This window comes from Styela clava, chromosome 12 (genome assembly GCF_964204865.1).
Source record: "Styela clava chromosome 12, kaStyClav1.hap1.2, whole genome shotgun sequence".
NCBI classification, from domain to species: Eukaryota; Metazoa; Chordata; class Ascidiacea; order Stolidobranchia; family Styelidae; genus Styela; species Styela clava.
In genome coordinates this window covers 10054517-10071110 of record NC_135261.1, presented here as the reverse complement: position 1 = coordinate 10071110, position 16594 = coordinate 10054517, and the positions used below count along the sequence as shown (strand labels likewise).

General features: G+C 33.2%; 2 protein-coding genes across 4 annotated transcripts; both read left to right on the top strand.

The window, feature by feature from the left end:
* The first annotated feature begins 1199 nt into the window (after positions 1-1199).
* On the top strand, positions 1200-7923 carry LOC120329236 (mu-type opioid receptor-like). The gene is made up of 9 exons (XM_039395800.2): positions 1200-1450; positions 2477-2608; positions 3320-3449; positions 3896-4024; positions 4412-4539; positions 5097-5221; positions 5746-5856; positions 6215-6350; positions 7251-7923. Exons 1-9 carry the CDS (start codon positions 1371-1373, stop codon positions 7366-7368), a joined length of 1089 nt encoding a protein of 362 aa, XP_039251734.2. The 5' UTR covers positions 1200-1370; the 3' UTR covers positions 7369-7923.
* A 454-nt stretch (positions 7924-8377) lies between these two features.
* Positions 8378-15853, top strand: LOC120329235 (neuronal acetylcholine receptor subunit beta-4-like). 3 transcript variants are annotated; one of them, XM_039395798.2, is made up of 11 exons: positions 8378-8508; positions 9847-9906; positions 10400-10545; positions 10955-11109; positions 11981-12154; positions 12575-12715; positions 13056-13267; positions 13782-14015; positions 14444-14527; positions 14676-14836; positions 15444-15853. In XM_039395798.2, the coding sequence occupies exons 2-11, from the start codon at positions 9858-9860 to the stop codon at positions 15555-15557; spliced, it is 1470 nt and encodes a 489-aa protein (XP_039251732.2). In that variant the 5' UTR covers positions 8378-8508; positions 9847-9857; the 3' UTR covers positions 15558-15853. The 3 variants fall into 3 exon arrangements, with proteins under 3 accessions (XP_039251732.2, XP_039251731.2, XP_039251729.2); XM_039395797.2 differs by lacking the exon at positions 8378-8508 and adding an exon at positions 9283-9388; XM_039395795.2 differs by lacking the exon at positions 8378-8508 and having other exon boundaries at positions 9419-9906.
* The last annotated feature ends 741 nt before the right edge of the window (positions 15854-16594 follow it).

Below are 16594 nucleotides of genomic sequence, written 5' to 3'. Positions count from 1 at the left end.
TTATATCCAAAAATAAGGAAATTTATATTATATATAATTTATATAGTATATTTTACTGTTTTACTAGACTCCGATAGTGTGTTAATTTAGCCATAAAGAATACTTTCATAATTGAGTTCTGAAGCTGTGTCATGTTTTTGCTATATCGAACTTATTACTGAACAGCATTGGCCATGCGCCTGTAAAGTTAATAGAGCTTTAAAGCTATTTTTCATCGTGATACATCTGGACGGATGACAGGGCGATCGAATTTTGTTTTTCGACTTATGGACATTTTGGTGTTAATTTTCCAACCTCGAGGTCAATGATTTACGCTGAGGGACGTGACGCAAAATATTGGCCACGAGAAAAGTAACATGAGCTGAGGACGTCTTCCGCATTAAAATCAAATTGCGTTTGAATAACACGTTTAGCAATTTAACATTCCGATTTTGATAACCGTTAAAAAATTGTAACCGAAATTCTATATTATTATATTGTCAAGTTTTATCATCACTAATAAACATTTTATTCATTTTCAAGCTAGGGTCTGGTATTTTTGGTCCACATCGAATATCTTGGACTTCGAATTTGATTTGTATTTAAGCTACTGAATCTCAAAGCGTTTCGACTAGGATAATAATTGCAAGTTTAGGAACTGCGGCAGGCATTTATTTTGATATAAAGTTCAAACATTTATGTTTACAGTATGCACCACTCCTTTTAACTAAGTAGACTATGGTAATAAACAAAGTAATACTATATTTATATCAATACACTTGTTTGTCGTGTTGTCATAAATACAAATTTAAACTGGAGTAATTTGCTTTGTCAAAAGCTTGTGGGAAACGTCATAGTTCCCAGATTTAAAACCCACAATTTCCGCTTTTTATTCAATTTGGAATTGTATTTACGTCACAAACTTGTTTTTCCTCATTATAAGCAATCTATTTTGAAGGCATATCACTAGAAAAACCTGATATTTGACTGAAACGGGCAAATTATGTTCATTAAACCCCGTTAGCGGTTAGGATGATTTGGAAAGAATTCGAAAGTACGTATTTAATAGGTTTCAAATTTGTCAAAATTTCTCCGAAAAAATTAATTTTTTTATGTTTTGTCGAGGCAATAGTATTTTGCGTTTCGGCAAACCGCTGCTTAACGTCTACATATTCGCGGTTACAAACGTAGTTATTACCTAGTTATTAGAGATTAATTGTAGATAATGTATATATACATGTGCTATTACGTACCCTTGTAGCTTTTACAGACTGGTAGTTAGGATCGCAAAAGACTTAAATTTGATTGTAAAAGATAAATTCGATACATTATAGTTACAATATTGTCGAAAGAGCATCATAATCAACTACTAAAAAATTTGGACAATCGACATGGCTGAAGTTTTATTTCGCAATTTCACCGAATTTGCAAATTCGCCAACGATGGTTACAAGTACAGAGAAGAATGTAGAGTAAGTTGTATATTGTTTATACTATTTATATTGTTTATTTGTAAGCCTACATAAATGACTTATAAAGAATCTTTAGTTGATTGCATAATTAGTTACAATCGATTGAAAATACTTCTTCATGAGAAACAAACATCGAATAGCCAATAAATATCTAGTTCTGGACGAATTTTATTTTGTACCGCTGAGTTTGTTGGCCCGACTGTAAAAGTGAGTCTTCTATCACCCCTTGCACACTTACCTCAATGGCATATTATATTGGTGTCGGGTAATTTTTTTTTATTTTTTATATATATTGGTGCGCGCTCCGATCGTTACCGGTAGGACGAAAAGGTAAGGTTCTCTGATAAGTCAAGTTCACTTTGCTATCGAAACTCGAAAAAATCTTTAGAAAAAGAGTCCTATTTAATGTATAATACACGGTAAATGATTGGTTGAATCGGTAAAACAGGACTGGTTGTATTCAATACTACTTTTCTAATTGCATTTGTCTTGTAATATGAAATAAATATTAACATAAAAAGTTAGAGTAATAACTCAGAAAAAAATTAGTCCAATTAGTTGCTATTCGTGATTCAGAGATGTCAGGACCAACCACTTTCAACCACTCGGAGAGTAAGCAATTGTGTGGAGTAAGCCCATCTGGAAATACGGTACTGATAGTACCGTAGTATTTTTTCAGTGATTGCCAGGCTGCATGTTAAACATATCACTAAAACTATTCGTCTCATTAATTAAGGCCAGTAAACGTCGGATACTAAAATTGCCTGAAGGTCTATTGAGAAAACATTTCCGGAAAAATGTAATTGGTTTCGACTGTAATCATAATTAGCTACTAAACGAAGGAAGTTGGTATATTATTTTGAACACGTAATTTTACTGTTTTACGCGATGATATTTCGACCAAGATCCGGACTGAGAAATTGTTTATAGTTTTGCTTCTATCCCTATTCCCAATAATCATTGGGTAATTTGATGTACCTTATTTTTATGACATATTTTTATATTAAAATTCGTTTGCAATTTTAGACCCTACGACATGATATTCTCTCTGTGGGAGGGCGTTCTGGTGACAGCGATTCTCGGAATTCTCTGCGTATTTGGATTGATTGCAAACGCTGTTACATTTTTTGTTATTTGTACCTCGAAGACATTAAGAAAGTGAGAATTTTTTTTAAACTAGTTCGAAGAAATTCTACACTAGCCTTGAATAAAATGGTGGTAGCGTTTGTTTTACCAGCCACGCATGCAACATTCATAAAACGCTTATATTAGGTTTCTCACGCACTTCAGTAAAAAAGCTACAATAACAATAGTGTCTTGTTAATTATTACCCGTACCACGTTTTATTTCCGTTGAATTTTACTGAATAATAAACTACCCAATCTACCATCAATTAATTAATTGGAGTACTAGGTAATGTGTATTGACATTTAATATGATTTTTCATATTTGAAGCTATCTATATCTTGTTTTGTCTGAAGAAGTTAGACTGTGATCTAACGAAATCTTACTAATATACTTTCTATATCGTGGGAAGCGATTACGTTATTCTTAATGAATTCTTCGTCACAACTTTTCAAATGAAAAATCACCGATTTATTTTGAATTAACGTTTTACATGTGAATAATATAAAATAATAATACTAAGTACATCGGTTTATAGTTGCACCGTTTTTTATTTTGAATTTAAACTATCATAACTTTATCAACTCAACTTCAACTATAATGTTGGATAACGCTGCAAAACTATACATTTGCTTAAAATACGATTCAATTCTTTTCACAATTTTGAACAACCAAAAAAAAAAATTATTGCAAATTCTGTCGAGGATTTTAGTAAATAAAGTAATCATCAACAAATTGTTTTAGGTCGTCTTTCAATATTTTGATTATGAGTCTCTGTGTGTCAGATTTCTTATCAGCTCTAAACAGTCCATTCCAAATGTATCGAAGAATTTGGGGCTTTCTGGAATTTGAATTGCCCGTAGGATTTTGTAAAGTAAGTTTTTTTGAATATTACTTTGTGACATTTTCTAGTAATATTTAAGACCTAAGCACTACATTTTAAATGATACAAAAAAAATACCAAATACTAGTATAAATTTGTATTAATTTTTGATTAATCAAAGTACACTACAAAATTGATTATTAATATTTCACCGGCACAAAAAATGAAAAATATTATTTGTTTTTTTGTAAAAATGCTGGTTTTGTTGCTGCCAACTTAAAACGTGACTCCCTAAGTATTATCGAAAAAGAAACTTTACACTTACCAAATAACAGATTAATAACTTGTGATATACATATGCTGCAAGTCACATGTGTTTGAGTAATAAACGGTAGCCTTGTCTCTAGTAAGTTGTCTGACATACTTTAGGCTTTTAGGGATGATTCTCATTAATACGGAAAAATGTTGCATTCAAGTAATTTTTGTAATATCTTTAGTTTACAATTGGACTTGGAACATGGACGATGTTCGTTACTGTTCAACACATTCTGGTTTTCAGTGTGTTTCGACTTTTAGCGATGCAATTCCCTAACAAGATTGGAAGAATAACTCCGAAAATTGCAAAGGTAAATATCAATACACTAGTTATTCGGCACGATGCCAAGTATAGTCTACGCTTGGCAAGGGTATGTCTGTAACAAACAAATTAGTATTTGGGTGGGGATTAGTATCAGAGTAATTAGTTACAGTAGAGAAGATAAATCGTTAAATTTACTGAAGAACGTGAGGGTATTGGAATAGATAGTTGTGATCTACCTAAACCTTCCATAAGGTGTAAAATCCTGCTACAGTATTTGTAATCAAGCAGATATCCGCATTTAAGTACATGGGCTGCTTTGAAAATATTATAATTCGCATCATAACAGTCATATACAGTATCATATTGTTCCATAATATGTTGACGGCGGTAATTTTTGGCATCAAAACTTTATTTTGTTCTTTTTAATTTTCAGATAACTGCCGTTGTTATTTGGATAGAAGTCTTCATCGTGAGTGCATTGTTTTATATTATGACGTCATCAGTCATACCGTATAAACCTGGAAGATATAAGACAGCCTGTACATCTGTTAGTAAAGACTGGTAAGTAATTATTGGACACGAAATGGACGTACAGATTGTTGTGTTATTATGTTGTTGTTTGAATTCTGGTTGTTTTAAAAAAATCGCTTTTCTCTTTAACTATTTAACCAATTGCTTTGAAATTGCCAGTGACTGTAATCTTTGCTAGAAAGCTATTACTTTTAATTATTTCAAAATGTTTTGTGGGCTCTATGGGATTCGTATTCTGCGTGCGACAAAATTAAAACTTGTGCACCTTGTGGCGCTTCCGCGTTCGCGGTCAGGCAAAATCGTGAAGAGTGCGGTACCGGTAGTCTACTGGGACAGGTTGCATACCGGGACTACTTTGGTTTGGCCCTAATGTCCATGTATTTGAGCATGGCTATCTTGTTATATGTATCAAGCATTGCTCATTAGTATAATGCTGAAGGTTTTGTTTTGTACAATGGCAGCATGCCATATGAATATTGTGCGGCCTCATTCCATTTTAACCAGAACTAGCTACATTTTTTACACCTATACTATATAGGTTAAAAATACTTTCTTCAAGTGAGTGAACTATATTACCTGTCTTGCAGGCGACCAATTGCAGCTGAATACACAACTTATGCTTTACCGATATTGCTGTTTGCACCGTTTATTGGAATCCTACTTTGTGCCATTATTATCACATATATTCTTATAAAAATTCGAAAGCGACGAGGTGAGAATAAAAACTGATTACATTGTCAATATATATAGATAATTTATAACACACTTATTTGGAAACAAATGTCAAATGAAACGTTCAGAGCAGAGAATGATATTTACGGATTAAAAAATATGTTACTTTCGTAGGAATTTCACTTGCTTTAGAGTTGGGTTTTAAATAAAATTCGTTCGTTTCTTTTCTGAGTAAAAGTACTCGTGCCCTTTGGTAATGAATGTGGTCTTATGATTTTTCACAACGTCAATTCAATATTAAGTGGTTTGTAATAGAGATCAATTGAACTAACGCCGTCGAAAAATACGTTTTCGCTGCCAGAATACCTACACGATTCATTTTATCCAATTTACAATTCGGTATACCTACTGTTGAATATAACAGTATGGCTGTCGCATATATGAACATTTTGCCCTATTCATTGTATTCATTCATCCATTCTTTAAAAGAGATTGATAGCGAATATCTTTGTACACACGATAGATGATCGCAATGGGTAAAAATATTAATTATAATGTTTTCAGCAACTCAACACACAACCAATAATAAGCAAAAGCAAGAACAAGAGAGGATGGCTTTAATTCAAGTAACACTGATCGTTTTATCGTTTTTTATTGGATACTCTGTTGAATCAGGTCACCAATTTAACGTTATAATAATCGTATTTTATAATACAAAAGTAAAACAAAAACTGTCAAATAAAAAAATAAAGATATTACCCAATTTTTTATATTATACAGCAGTTGTGAACCACTTCGTTTTTGTGCTCCATAATTTTTATATCGATTGTTGCTTCATCAAATAAAGAATGATGATTCACTTGGGGCAGTATTCATGTTTTGTGATAGGTGGTGTGCCGCGAATTTTTAAAGAGCTCAATAGTGTGCCGTGATATAAAAGGAAGGTTCGAAACCACTGGCTCAAGGCTACTATGGTCTGGTTGAACTATTTATGATATAGACCAATCTTAATTTTTCAATTTTTTTTTTACAGTATATCGTATGACAAAAGCATTGGATCTCAGGGATCTCTTTACCGTTCGTACGAAATGGGTGACGCTTACGACAGCGTATGTTCTTCTTCGTGTTTCAGAATGTCTCAATCCACTCTTCTACAATTTTGGGTCAAGGTAGGATTCATTCACCTGTTTTGTCGTTTCTGCCATACCAACATATGTAATCAAGTTGTCACTGGCTATTCGGCTGCCCAACAGATATTTATCTAATTATCAATAATTATAATTATGCAATTACTAAGAGCAAGGCTCTAGGCGCGTCGTCACCTTTTGCTTTATGTACTTTCAATCTAAATTGCTTTTCTTAAAAATATTAAAAAAATCCATTTTTGATATATTTGGATCATGTTTGGCGCTGTGTTGTATGTAATCCTTCTTTGATCTTTTCTTTTTCGCTTCCTTATCTTCGTTTATAATTAATAATTTTAATTGCTATATGTTCATGTTATCCCCCAAAATTAATGTTCTCATACGTCAGAGTTAATATGAGCTGTTTCAAATTTTAAAAAAATATATAAAATATAGTAAATACATAATATAATCCTATCAATGACAAAATAAGTTTGATTGTTCCTGTTTTTTAATATATTTTGAGAATGAATGTTAAATTAATCGTGATTTCGAAGTAATTGGATATCTATCTGTTTGCAAACATAATTTTGTGTTCCAGATGTTTTCTACATACATCAAATACTAAACCAGCCTTAATAGACTCATAATATTGAATCTTAAAAGTTTAAGATAATTATTCATTTAAGTTTGTATAAAAAGGCAAATGCTGTTAAATTATCTAATCATCATATATCAGACAGACATCATATATCAAATTTATATTCTTGACAAAAATGCCAAATTCCACACGAATGTATGATACCTTAAGAACTTATTCATCGCGGTATAAAACTAGCAATCCACTCACAATGCTGCGCAATTTAGCAAGCATTTGTAGTGCCGTTATATAGTAATAAATATTTGGGACTTTTGGAAATAAATTGTTATTATTCAATTTTTCAGCCAAATGAGGGAGAAAACTAAACAGTTTTTGAGAACTGGTGACGTCAGTTCCGCACCAAATAGCATCAGTTCGCCTACAATGAAGACTGCGTCGCCTCACAAAACGACTGTAGTATGAACCAGATTGTAAAGTCGCAACGGGTATTCTGGTTGAAGAATTTCAGCAAATCGTTTCCAACTTTCTGTATTCCAAGTATTCCGGTTGGAAAATTTCAGCAAATCGTTTCAAACTTTCAGTATTCCAAGTATTCCGGTTGGAGAATTCCAACAAGTCGTTTCCAACTTTCAGTATTTCAAGATTAAATTTTGGAGTGGCAAGAATCGGAAACTATTTATAATTGCAAGACATAATACTCTGATTTCTCGAGATTTCTGGCTTACCTTTAATCCCATGTTTTGAGCGGACGTATACTATTGGGAAAGCTCCAAAACCGAATTTACAACCCGGAATTCGATAATACTCGAAGTATTATAAATCAGATATCGTTGATTTAAATGGGTCTCATTATCGTTTATAAGGCGTGTCATCTATTTTGCATATCTTTGATCAAAACTTTTGTTTCAGACATCAAGCTTGAACCCGATATAAAACCCATAGGGAATTATAGACATTTTGTTCTTGAAATCTCATTACTTACATTTTATAAAAAAATAAACAAAATAAAATATTTGAGATTTGTTTTAATGTGATGTTTGAGGTGTAAGTGTAACAGAATCGAATCCAGATAGTGGTTTAGGGCCGCGCACACATTACATACACGAGTACGAGTCGCATCATCCCATTTTATTTCAATCGAGCCGTAGAAGATTGAACAAAAAGGAAACGGGTATTTAATTGCGCTATTCTGTTAATTTGGCTTGCATAGGAGTCTCGCGGGAAATTTTAACATCTATACGCTTGAATGAGTATATTCAACCCTTTGTTGACGCTTGACGAAGTGCAATGGTTGCATCTACGGGTGACGTCAAAAAGAACAGCTGTTACTGCGACGCAAGTTGAAGGCGCTGAGTTGTGTTTTACAAACAATAGGTAAATGGCAGTTTGATTTAAACCAGACAGGCAATTAGAAGCAAATAGGGGAGCATGTTCGCTATTCATTATTAGGATAGGAATGAATTACAGTAAACAGTCGCGGTACTGGGACCCTGTCAGCGGTATATAATAGCATTTATAATAGTAAAATAGACAGAAAATGGGTAGTAATATAGTGTCATAGCTTAGTTATACGTTACTGCTTTCAATCCGAATCTTAATTTGGTGGGATTTATTTGAAGTTACTTTTAGATAATTATGTACTTGATCATATTTACGCTACGATGCGGTGTTTCCTTATATATACAATTTTGGTTGACTAAACAAAATAAATGTGATATTGATATGTTTTTTCTTTGGTTTTTATTTTACAGTACGGTTAAAAATGATGATTTGGTTTCATAAAGTTCTAACAAAAAACATACACATACAGACATATACCAACTATGATACCATTCGTGGCAGGCTACTTAAATTTCAAATTGTATAATATGTGTTTCGACGTTCCATGTGACAAACATGTGCAGTTTTAATTTCAAACAAATATGATGAAATTGTGTTGCATGCTCATTTTTATGTCGTTTACAACAAATTTTGAGCATGTAATCTCATAGTTCCACCTCTTTCAATTTTATCGATTTGCTTGTTTACTCTAAATTAAGAAAAACATGCGTTCACGTCTAATCACACACTAATACGATAATCGACTTATGTATACGATTTATATTATTTACCCCCAGTCAGACTTTCCAGTATAGAGTAATTGTTTACTTCTCCCTTATCAATGACAATCTATTGATTACCACAGCAGTCTCATTCACAAAACAATCAACTCGTAATTTTATCGCAGACGAGTTTAGAGCAAATGGTTGCGGAATGTTTAGTTGTTCATTAGCGGTTAAGGTTTATTGCGAGGGTAGTCAGTACTTCTTGACCATTTAGAGCAGCGTTTTTGAACAGGAAGGTCAATGTCTTAATGTGTTGATAGGCAATCATTTGTAAAGTGTCGAGGCGTGAATTATGCATACTTAATGCTATTCAATGTACCGCAATGTTTCCCAAACTCTCAGCAATACAACTCCCAGAATAGGCATCGTATAGCGAGGTAGCGAAAACAATTTGAAATATTAAAATAATTCAAATAAAGTTTAAATGTTTATATTCTTGTTCGATAATCATATGTGTCACTCTTAAAATAAAATGGTGAATTAGTTTGTAAATCGGTAATTCTAGAAAATTTTTCAATTATGGTTTAACACCTTTTAAGCCCCCAAAGTATGGGTACTATGGCGCATTGGTAATTTTTCATCTATAATTTTTCAAGGCTTATACGATAAGAAATTTATAGACGCTCAAAACCAAAAAACCTTACCTTGTAAGAGCGTTCTCTGACCATTTGTGACGTGAATTCTTACACAAGCAATCTTTTCGATCGTTTCCCCACCCCAATTCGTCCTTCGTCGTCAAATATGTTCCTCAGTCATAAGATGTTGTTTTATGGAAATTTTCATGGTATAATAATATTTATTTAAAAATGCATGCGATATTACAACTCATTTTCAGAGAAATCAGAAATGGCATGGAAAACGTTTATTTGCCTCGTTTGCTTGGTGGCGTTTACAGGTAAGTACATATTATTTATTTAATGAATATCAACTCAACATTTAATTTATTCTCAAACGTAATGATATCGATTATACTTATAGTTGTTAATAATATTTTTCGGGATTTTTATAAACGCTATCCGCATTGTGAGATCAACATCGCTAATGTTGCATATGTTGACAAAAATTTTACTACCGCGTTTTTTGCGGTAACTGCGTTGCAGTAAACATAGATATGAATACAGAACCTATTTCTGTAACAATATTTGCGATGTTGCTTGGTTGATTAACAATACATTAGAATGTGCTTTTAAAGCGAATTTAATATAAGTTAAACATACGCGAGAGATATTATAACGTCTCACAAGAGACGTAAGAAATAGGGCGCAACTTGTTAACCCAGTAAAGTTGGGACGTCTCCAAATTTAGTGTCACATTGAATACGATCGCTGGTTTTGGCCAACTCACTTCCATCTACTTTGACACTGAACTAACACAAACCAATTTCATAGTTTGTGAAGCCATGAACGACGAGGAAAAATTGACGGAATATCTTTTAAAGAAGGGAAACTACAACAGGCTGTTACGACCTTCTGACCAAGTTGGAAAACGAGTTATTGTTCATTTCGATCTACTTTTATCACAACTAATAGGCGTGGTATGGCTATCATATTTGATTTAAAAATACAAGATATCGCAAGTCCTGGTGTGCTCGGCGATTAGCCCAAGTTAACCATTTAGTCATGTTCAAACAGAGTGGTTTCTGTCCCGCAGAAGCTATCGTTTTTTTTATAAGAACGCACACCGAAAGGCGCCTTGGTCTAAGCCCTAAAGAAATGCGTAGAAGAACAAAAAGTTTCTCATGTATTGCAGAAAACTGGATTTATATTCACCTGCGAGTATTATTCTTTTGGTCATGTGTCCAAGAATTATTCCTCTGGTTATATAATACGTCATCAGCAGTATGAGAAGCATTTAAACATTTAACATTCAACATGACATTTCATGGTCTATATGCACATAACTGCTACATAAGAATAGCAATATTTTCATATTTATATTGACAGAATGAAAGAGAACAGTTTATGGTTACAAAAGTATGGCTTCCTCAAAGATGGGAGGATGCTAGATTATTGTGGGATCCAAAAATGTATGGAAATATTACAAAGTTACAACTACCTTCTTCGAAAATATGGTTACCAGATATTGTACTGTACAATAAGTAAGTTGCGAAGTATCGAAATGAAATATAGCAAATGTATAAAGTGCTTTTGATTTTGTTAGTTTCGGTGTTGTTTTTGTAGTTATGTGCAATGAATGATATTTTTTAAAAGCAATGCTAAAGAAAACAAAATAGCAATGCTCAAATAAAATGGACAGGGAGTTCAAATCAAATTTTTCTACCCACATTTCTTCCCAAAATCATATCCTGAATGAAGTTGAAATGGTAGAACAACTACCTAACTTACTAGTACTGGTCCTAGCATTCTCAGGGTTGTGACAATGATGATTCCTCCGTCCAGTTTCAACGTGAATAAAATACCAAATTATTGGAGTCACAACTGTAGTATTCATTCTTTTACAGTAGCGGTAGGTCTACCTAAAAAATTACCTAATTTCGCAGGCCACCTGATCGCTGAATTGCGATCTCGGAACCGCCACACGGTGCGCAATTCCTAATTTTGGTGACGTCATCATACAAGACCGAAAAACGAATCCCATAGAGCCCCACAGAATTTTTTGAAATGAATAAAATAAGCATTTAGCGACAATAACAAGAAGAAGAATACTAAAAACGGGGTCCATTTCGTGTCTCAACGATGTCCATTTTGTGTCCAATTATTATTCCAGGCGTGAAAAAGTCAGTTATAGCTCAGGAAAAACATGAATTGACTACTCGATTTGAAATAAATTCAGGCTATGTTTTGTTTTGTTCTTTTGCCAAATTGATTGAATATTTGCACTGTCATACATTTACACAAAAAGTGAATTCTTGGTGATCAGTCACTATGGAAATAACACATAATCATGCCGAAGTGAGATTTGAAATTTTATCAAGTTTTATGATGTATATGCATTTTTTATATGTCTAGTGCTGATGGCGAATATGAAGCTTCTTTACAGTCCAATGCGATTGTTTTGTATAATGGTTCAGTGTCGTGGATGCCACCGGCAATCTACAGAAGTGCTTGCAGTATCAAAGTATCAAACTTTCCATTTGATGAACAAAACTGCACAATGACTTTTAGATCTTGGACTTACACAAGGTAAAATGAATAACGTAATCTCTTTCCACGAAATAAAAAGAATATTAGTGAGCTTTCGTTAGACCACTGTCTTCTTTAGAAAAAAATCAGATATAAGTAGGATAGGCTAAAGGACCTGCAGTTCAATACGCAATACCCTAAGGCCTATGTATAATAACTAATTAATACCTACCGCCTGAGAAAGTATCTTTCATTATCTCGCCATGTTTGGAGTGAAATAACGGGCCCCCAGAGAATACAATGAATATATGAAAAAAATAACAACATAGAAAACATTTTCGAATTTTAAAAGAATTGACCCAAAATAAAAAATGATTTTCATTGTAAACAATATTAACTAGAAATATATAAATTAAAAGGGGTGCATGTCTTGCCGAATGAAGTTGATACTCAACGTGTGACACATTATACCTATTTTAGAAAGGATATTGATCTACATTTAACCAATAATGTGGCAACCTTGGACGATTTCACACCCAGTGGGGAGTGGGATATTTTGGACACACCTGGATCGAAAAGCGAACATATTCACGGAGAACCTCACGAAGAAATAACATACAGGTACACTTAAAAACATAAGATAGGACCGATTTTATATCACCATTTAGAATAGCTTCGGGAATTTACTTAAACGAAGAATTTAAAAGGGTTGTACAGTGGGAATAACGAACAATCGACCGAGCTAACTCGTTTAGAGAATAATTCGATAATGTTGTATACATGATGAAGTCATAAAACCGGATTTGACTCCTTTTCAATCCATCCACGCGAGCTTTATAAAATTTAAAATGGAAGGTATCGATCAATCTTTTTAAACTATTGGGCGACATGATAGCTAACAGTCTAACACAGTGCCATGGTTAGCGTGATTTTCTAGCAAATTTTCGTATATTCATTTCAGCCTCATCATAAAACGGAAACCTCTTTTCTACACCGTTAATCTGATCATTCCCTGTATATTGATCACATTTCTTGCTATCCTGGTGTTCTATACACCATCTGATTGCGGTGAAAAAATGACCCTTTGTATCTCAGTTCTGCTGGCTCTCACTGTTTTCTTGTTGCTTTTATCAAAAATGGTTCCGCCAACTTCTTTGGATGTCCCTCTGATTGGTAAGCATAATGTATTGATATTATGGTGTACTTGTAAATATAGCTTCCTTATCCATCATGAAGTCATTTGCGTCGATTCAAAGTTTTACATAAAATTGATGGTGCATATGGAGGACGGTATTCGTGTTTGGAATGTTTTGGTAGCTGATGTAAATTTTGATATCGTTTGGACAATGACGAGATTAAAAATACCGGGAAATTACTGGAATGATGTAGTCTAATCATGACCTGTATTTTTAGAATTTCTTACTTAGGCTACGTGTTTTTGATAGTATCAGATTATTTCTGGAGCTTAAATGGTCATAATATTTTTTTATCAGCACCCACAGGTTCCTTAGTTAGCACCACATCTGTTCGATAGGGGAGTACATAACAATATTTCGTTTACTATCTGTTATTTCGCGTATGAAGAGATTTGTTGACTCTGTTATGACGATTATTATAATGAATTCAGAAAAAAAATAAAAATTATCAAAATATTTAACGAATCCGTTTTTCTTTTCCTTTTATCAAGGTAAATATCTGATGTTCACTATGGTTCTTGTAACATTATCGATTGTTACCAGCGTATGTGTGTTGAATGTCCACCACAGACAAGCAAGTACTCATGAGATGCCACAGTGGTTAAGAAGTTGCTTTCTGGAAATTCTTCCGCCACTATTATGGATGAATCGTCCACCAGTCGAAGAGGGAAAACAGTATGCACAGAAGTTAGGATGTTTAGCGTCTTGGATACGAATACTAACATGTAATATGCTATTGTTTTACTATGTTTATCACGAGTTTAAAGTGAATATCAGAATGAATATTTTCCCGAACCTTTGCCTTGACGAATTGGCGCTTACAAACTGGCTTAAATGTTCATATCGTAATTTTAAATCAGAATATTTACTGATTGTTAATATTAACTTAGTTTGTCGCACCGTTTTGGGATTAAGTTTTGAAAGTAAGACGAAATGATCATTGAGTTATTCGATCACAACTGTAAACTCACAAATATCCAGCATGATCACGATTGTGAGCTAATGATTACCCATCACGCTTGGAATTCTGATATCAGAATCTTATTATATTTATTTCCACTCAGTGTATATTATATCGCACGGTATAACTGAATGATTTTTATTGAATTCGATGATTTTTTAATGAATGTCTTGATTTTTATGTCTCAAATAGTGTATTCAAGGAAACCAACGGAATTGAACGGATCAACAAGAAAACGATATTTTGTGTCAAAAGATGGAGATGACATTAATGAAGGTATGCCTATACTCGTATGTTTACTTACTACTATTATGTGATATGCCTTCTATAAATTGCGCCACACATCAGTTACATCAAGGCCAAATTGCTTTCACTACTACACCCTAAATTATTTTCATTCTTAGACTTATTACTCTTATTTTAGAGACGAGATTCGGTATCAATCTCAGTGAAGTGTCTGGAAGTCGTTATGTTCGTCGTGAAAAAGCGAGCGAACAATCCACAATGTCGCACGAATTACAGACTGCAATTAAAAGCGTTGAATTCATAACTGAGCATTTGAAATCAAGAGACGTTGCACAATCAGTGAGTATAAATAATAGAAACATATTTTTATCGATGCTTTTATACGTAACCGATTTTAAATGATATTACAAAACATACAGACTGCTCTTTGCTAATGTTCCAATCATATTGCAATTCTGATTAATTTGAAGGCGAAAAGTGGTGTTAATTCAACATTACTCTTTGTGGCTAGGTTGTCTGTTAAATTGATTTTGTTCAAATGTAAAGGAAACAAATAAGAAAGAGCACCAGTGTCAATAATATTACAGTATGATGAAGTAACTGGGGAACTATATCCCCATTATTATTTATAAGCTATTGCAGATTACAGATAAATTCCAAATTATTCAACATTGCCTTTCAATTGACATGCATCTTCGATTTTCTTACTTGCTGGTGCGACAGAACTGAATTATCCCGAATAATTCTATTAAGCTGTATCAGGACGTTTAATTTATGAATGCCCTAATATACTATATGTTAATAGTTGTCGTAGGCTAAATGTCTACATACCGTGTTATGAAAATGCGCTGCTACAGATGCAACAACACTTTTATAAAAAATAGAAAATTACAATTTTAGCATATTTTCGATATTTTTTGCAATAATTCCTTTTTATTTTTTGTAGGTTTCTGAAGATTGGAGGTATATTGCAATGGTCATTGACAGAGCGTTCTTCATATTATTCATCATTGTATTTGTTGCTGGTACAATCGGCATTTTCTTACAGCCTTTTGTATAGTTAAACTAAGCTTACTTGTCGGTATTTCTTGATTTGTGAGTTGCACTATGATACCGTAAATCTCTTGCCTTTCTTTTATACTTTCTTGCTTTTTACTACTATATTTCTATTCAAACACTTCTCAAAACCAACTTTTGGCCATGACTGATCCATGCTTAGTCGCACTCATTTGAATTCATATGACATTCATACGAGTGTAAGCAAACTCATTCCGACAAATCGAGAATTTTTTAATGTTCTTTCCAATAATACAGACAAAGGAAAGATGTGTATTTATCCCGACGGTGGAATTGAGGTATAAACCTCTTGTCAATATAATAATGGTCGAATGGACATTAAGAAGATTAATCAAAAATATACCAACATATTGTAATTTCTTCACATTTTCTTTCGCCAACCGAAAATAAACTTAATCATTAATTGCATTATTTCTTTAAAATAGAGATTTTCAGTGGAAAGAGCGATAAGATCTGGGCTCCAGCCTTCTAGCTATTGGGATATTAGGTGTGTTTTCTCTAGTGGGACAAAAGATAACTTGATTCGGAAAAAAGAGGCGCGTTAAACTCTCCAACATTTAGTTTCGCTTGCTTGATAAATACTTGGTCTAACTTGCTCATATAAAATGAATGAGGTATTTTTGTATTTCATAATATACCAAAACATTTGGTAATACGTAATAGACAATAATTTAAATAAGCGAATAATCTTTCATTAGAGCACTCTTGTCTGTTTGTTTATCGCAGCAGGATATGATTGTGAGATTTGAAATAAACTGGGAAAACTATGTGTTTGATTAGAACATCGGAACAGTTATTTGTAATCATTCACGATGCTTACCGGGAAGTGCTTTTCAAATTTAAACGTACAAAGCGTGAGTGGGGTTGATGCGTGATATACATACACAGCCCCAAACATACATATGTAGCCAATTCATATACAACCAATGTCATATATATATATCTATATAAAGTTAACTCCATATATATGCAGCCGTTTAAATAATGTATATGTACAGGCCATTAATTTTTAATTGAGCG

Bases quoted from the DNA above. Each gene is read 5' to 3' on its own strand.
- LOC120329236 (XM_039395800.2), top strand. From the start codon at position 1,371: ATGGCTGAAGTTTTATTTCGCAATTTCACCGAATTTGCAAATTCGCCA. The intron at 4,025-4,411 runs GTAAATATCAAT...TTTAATTTTCAG, and splicing joins TAACTCCGAAAATTGCAAAG to ATAACTGCCGTTGTTATTTG. The intron at 4,540-5,096 runs GTAAGTAATTAT...CCTGTCTTGCAG, and splicing joins ACATCTGTTAGTAAAGACTG to GCGACCAATTGCAGCTGAAT.
- LOC120329235 (XM_039395795.2), top strand. From the start codon at position 9,822: ATGCGATATTACAACTCATTTTCAGAGAAATCAGAAATGGCATGGAAA. The intron at 10,546-10,954 runs GTATGGCTATCA...TTATATTGACAG, and splicing joins TATCACAACTAATAGGCGTG to AATGAAAGAGAACAGTTTAT. The intron at 11,110-11,980 runs GTAAGTTGCGAA...TTATATGTCTAG, and splicing joins GATATTGTACTGTACAATAA to TGCTGATGGCGAATATGAAG.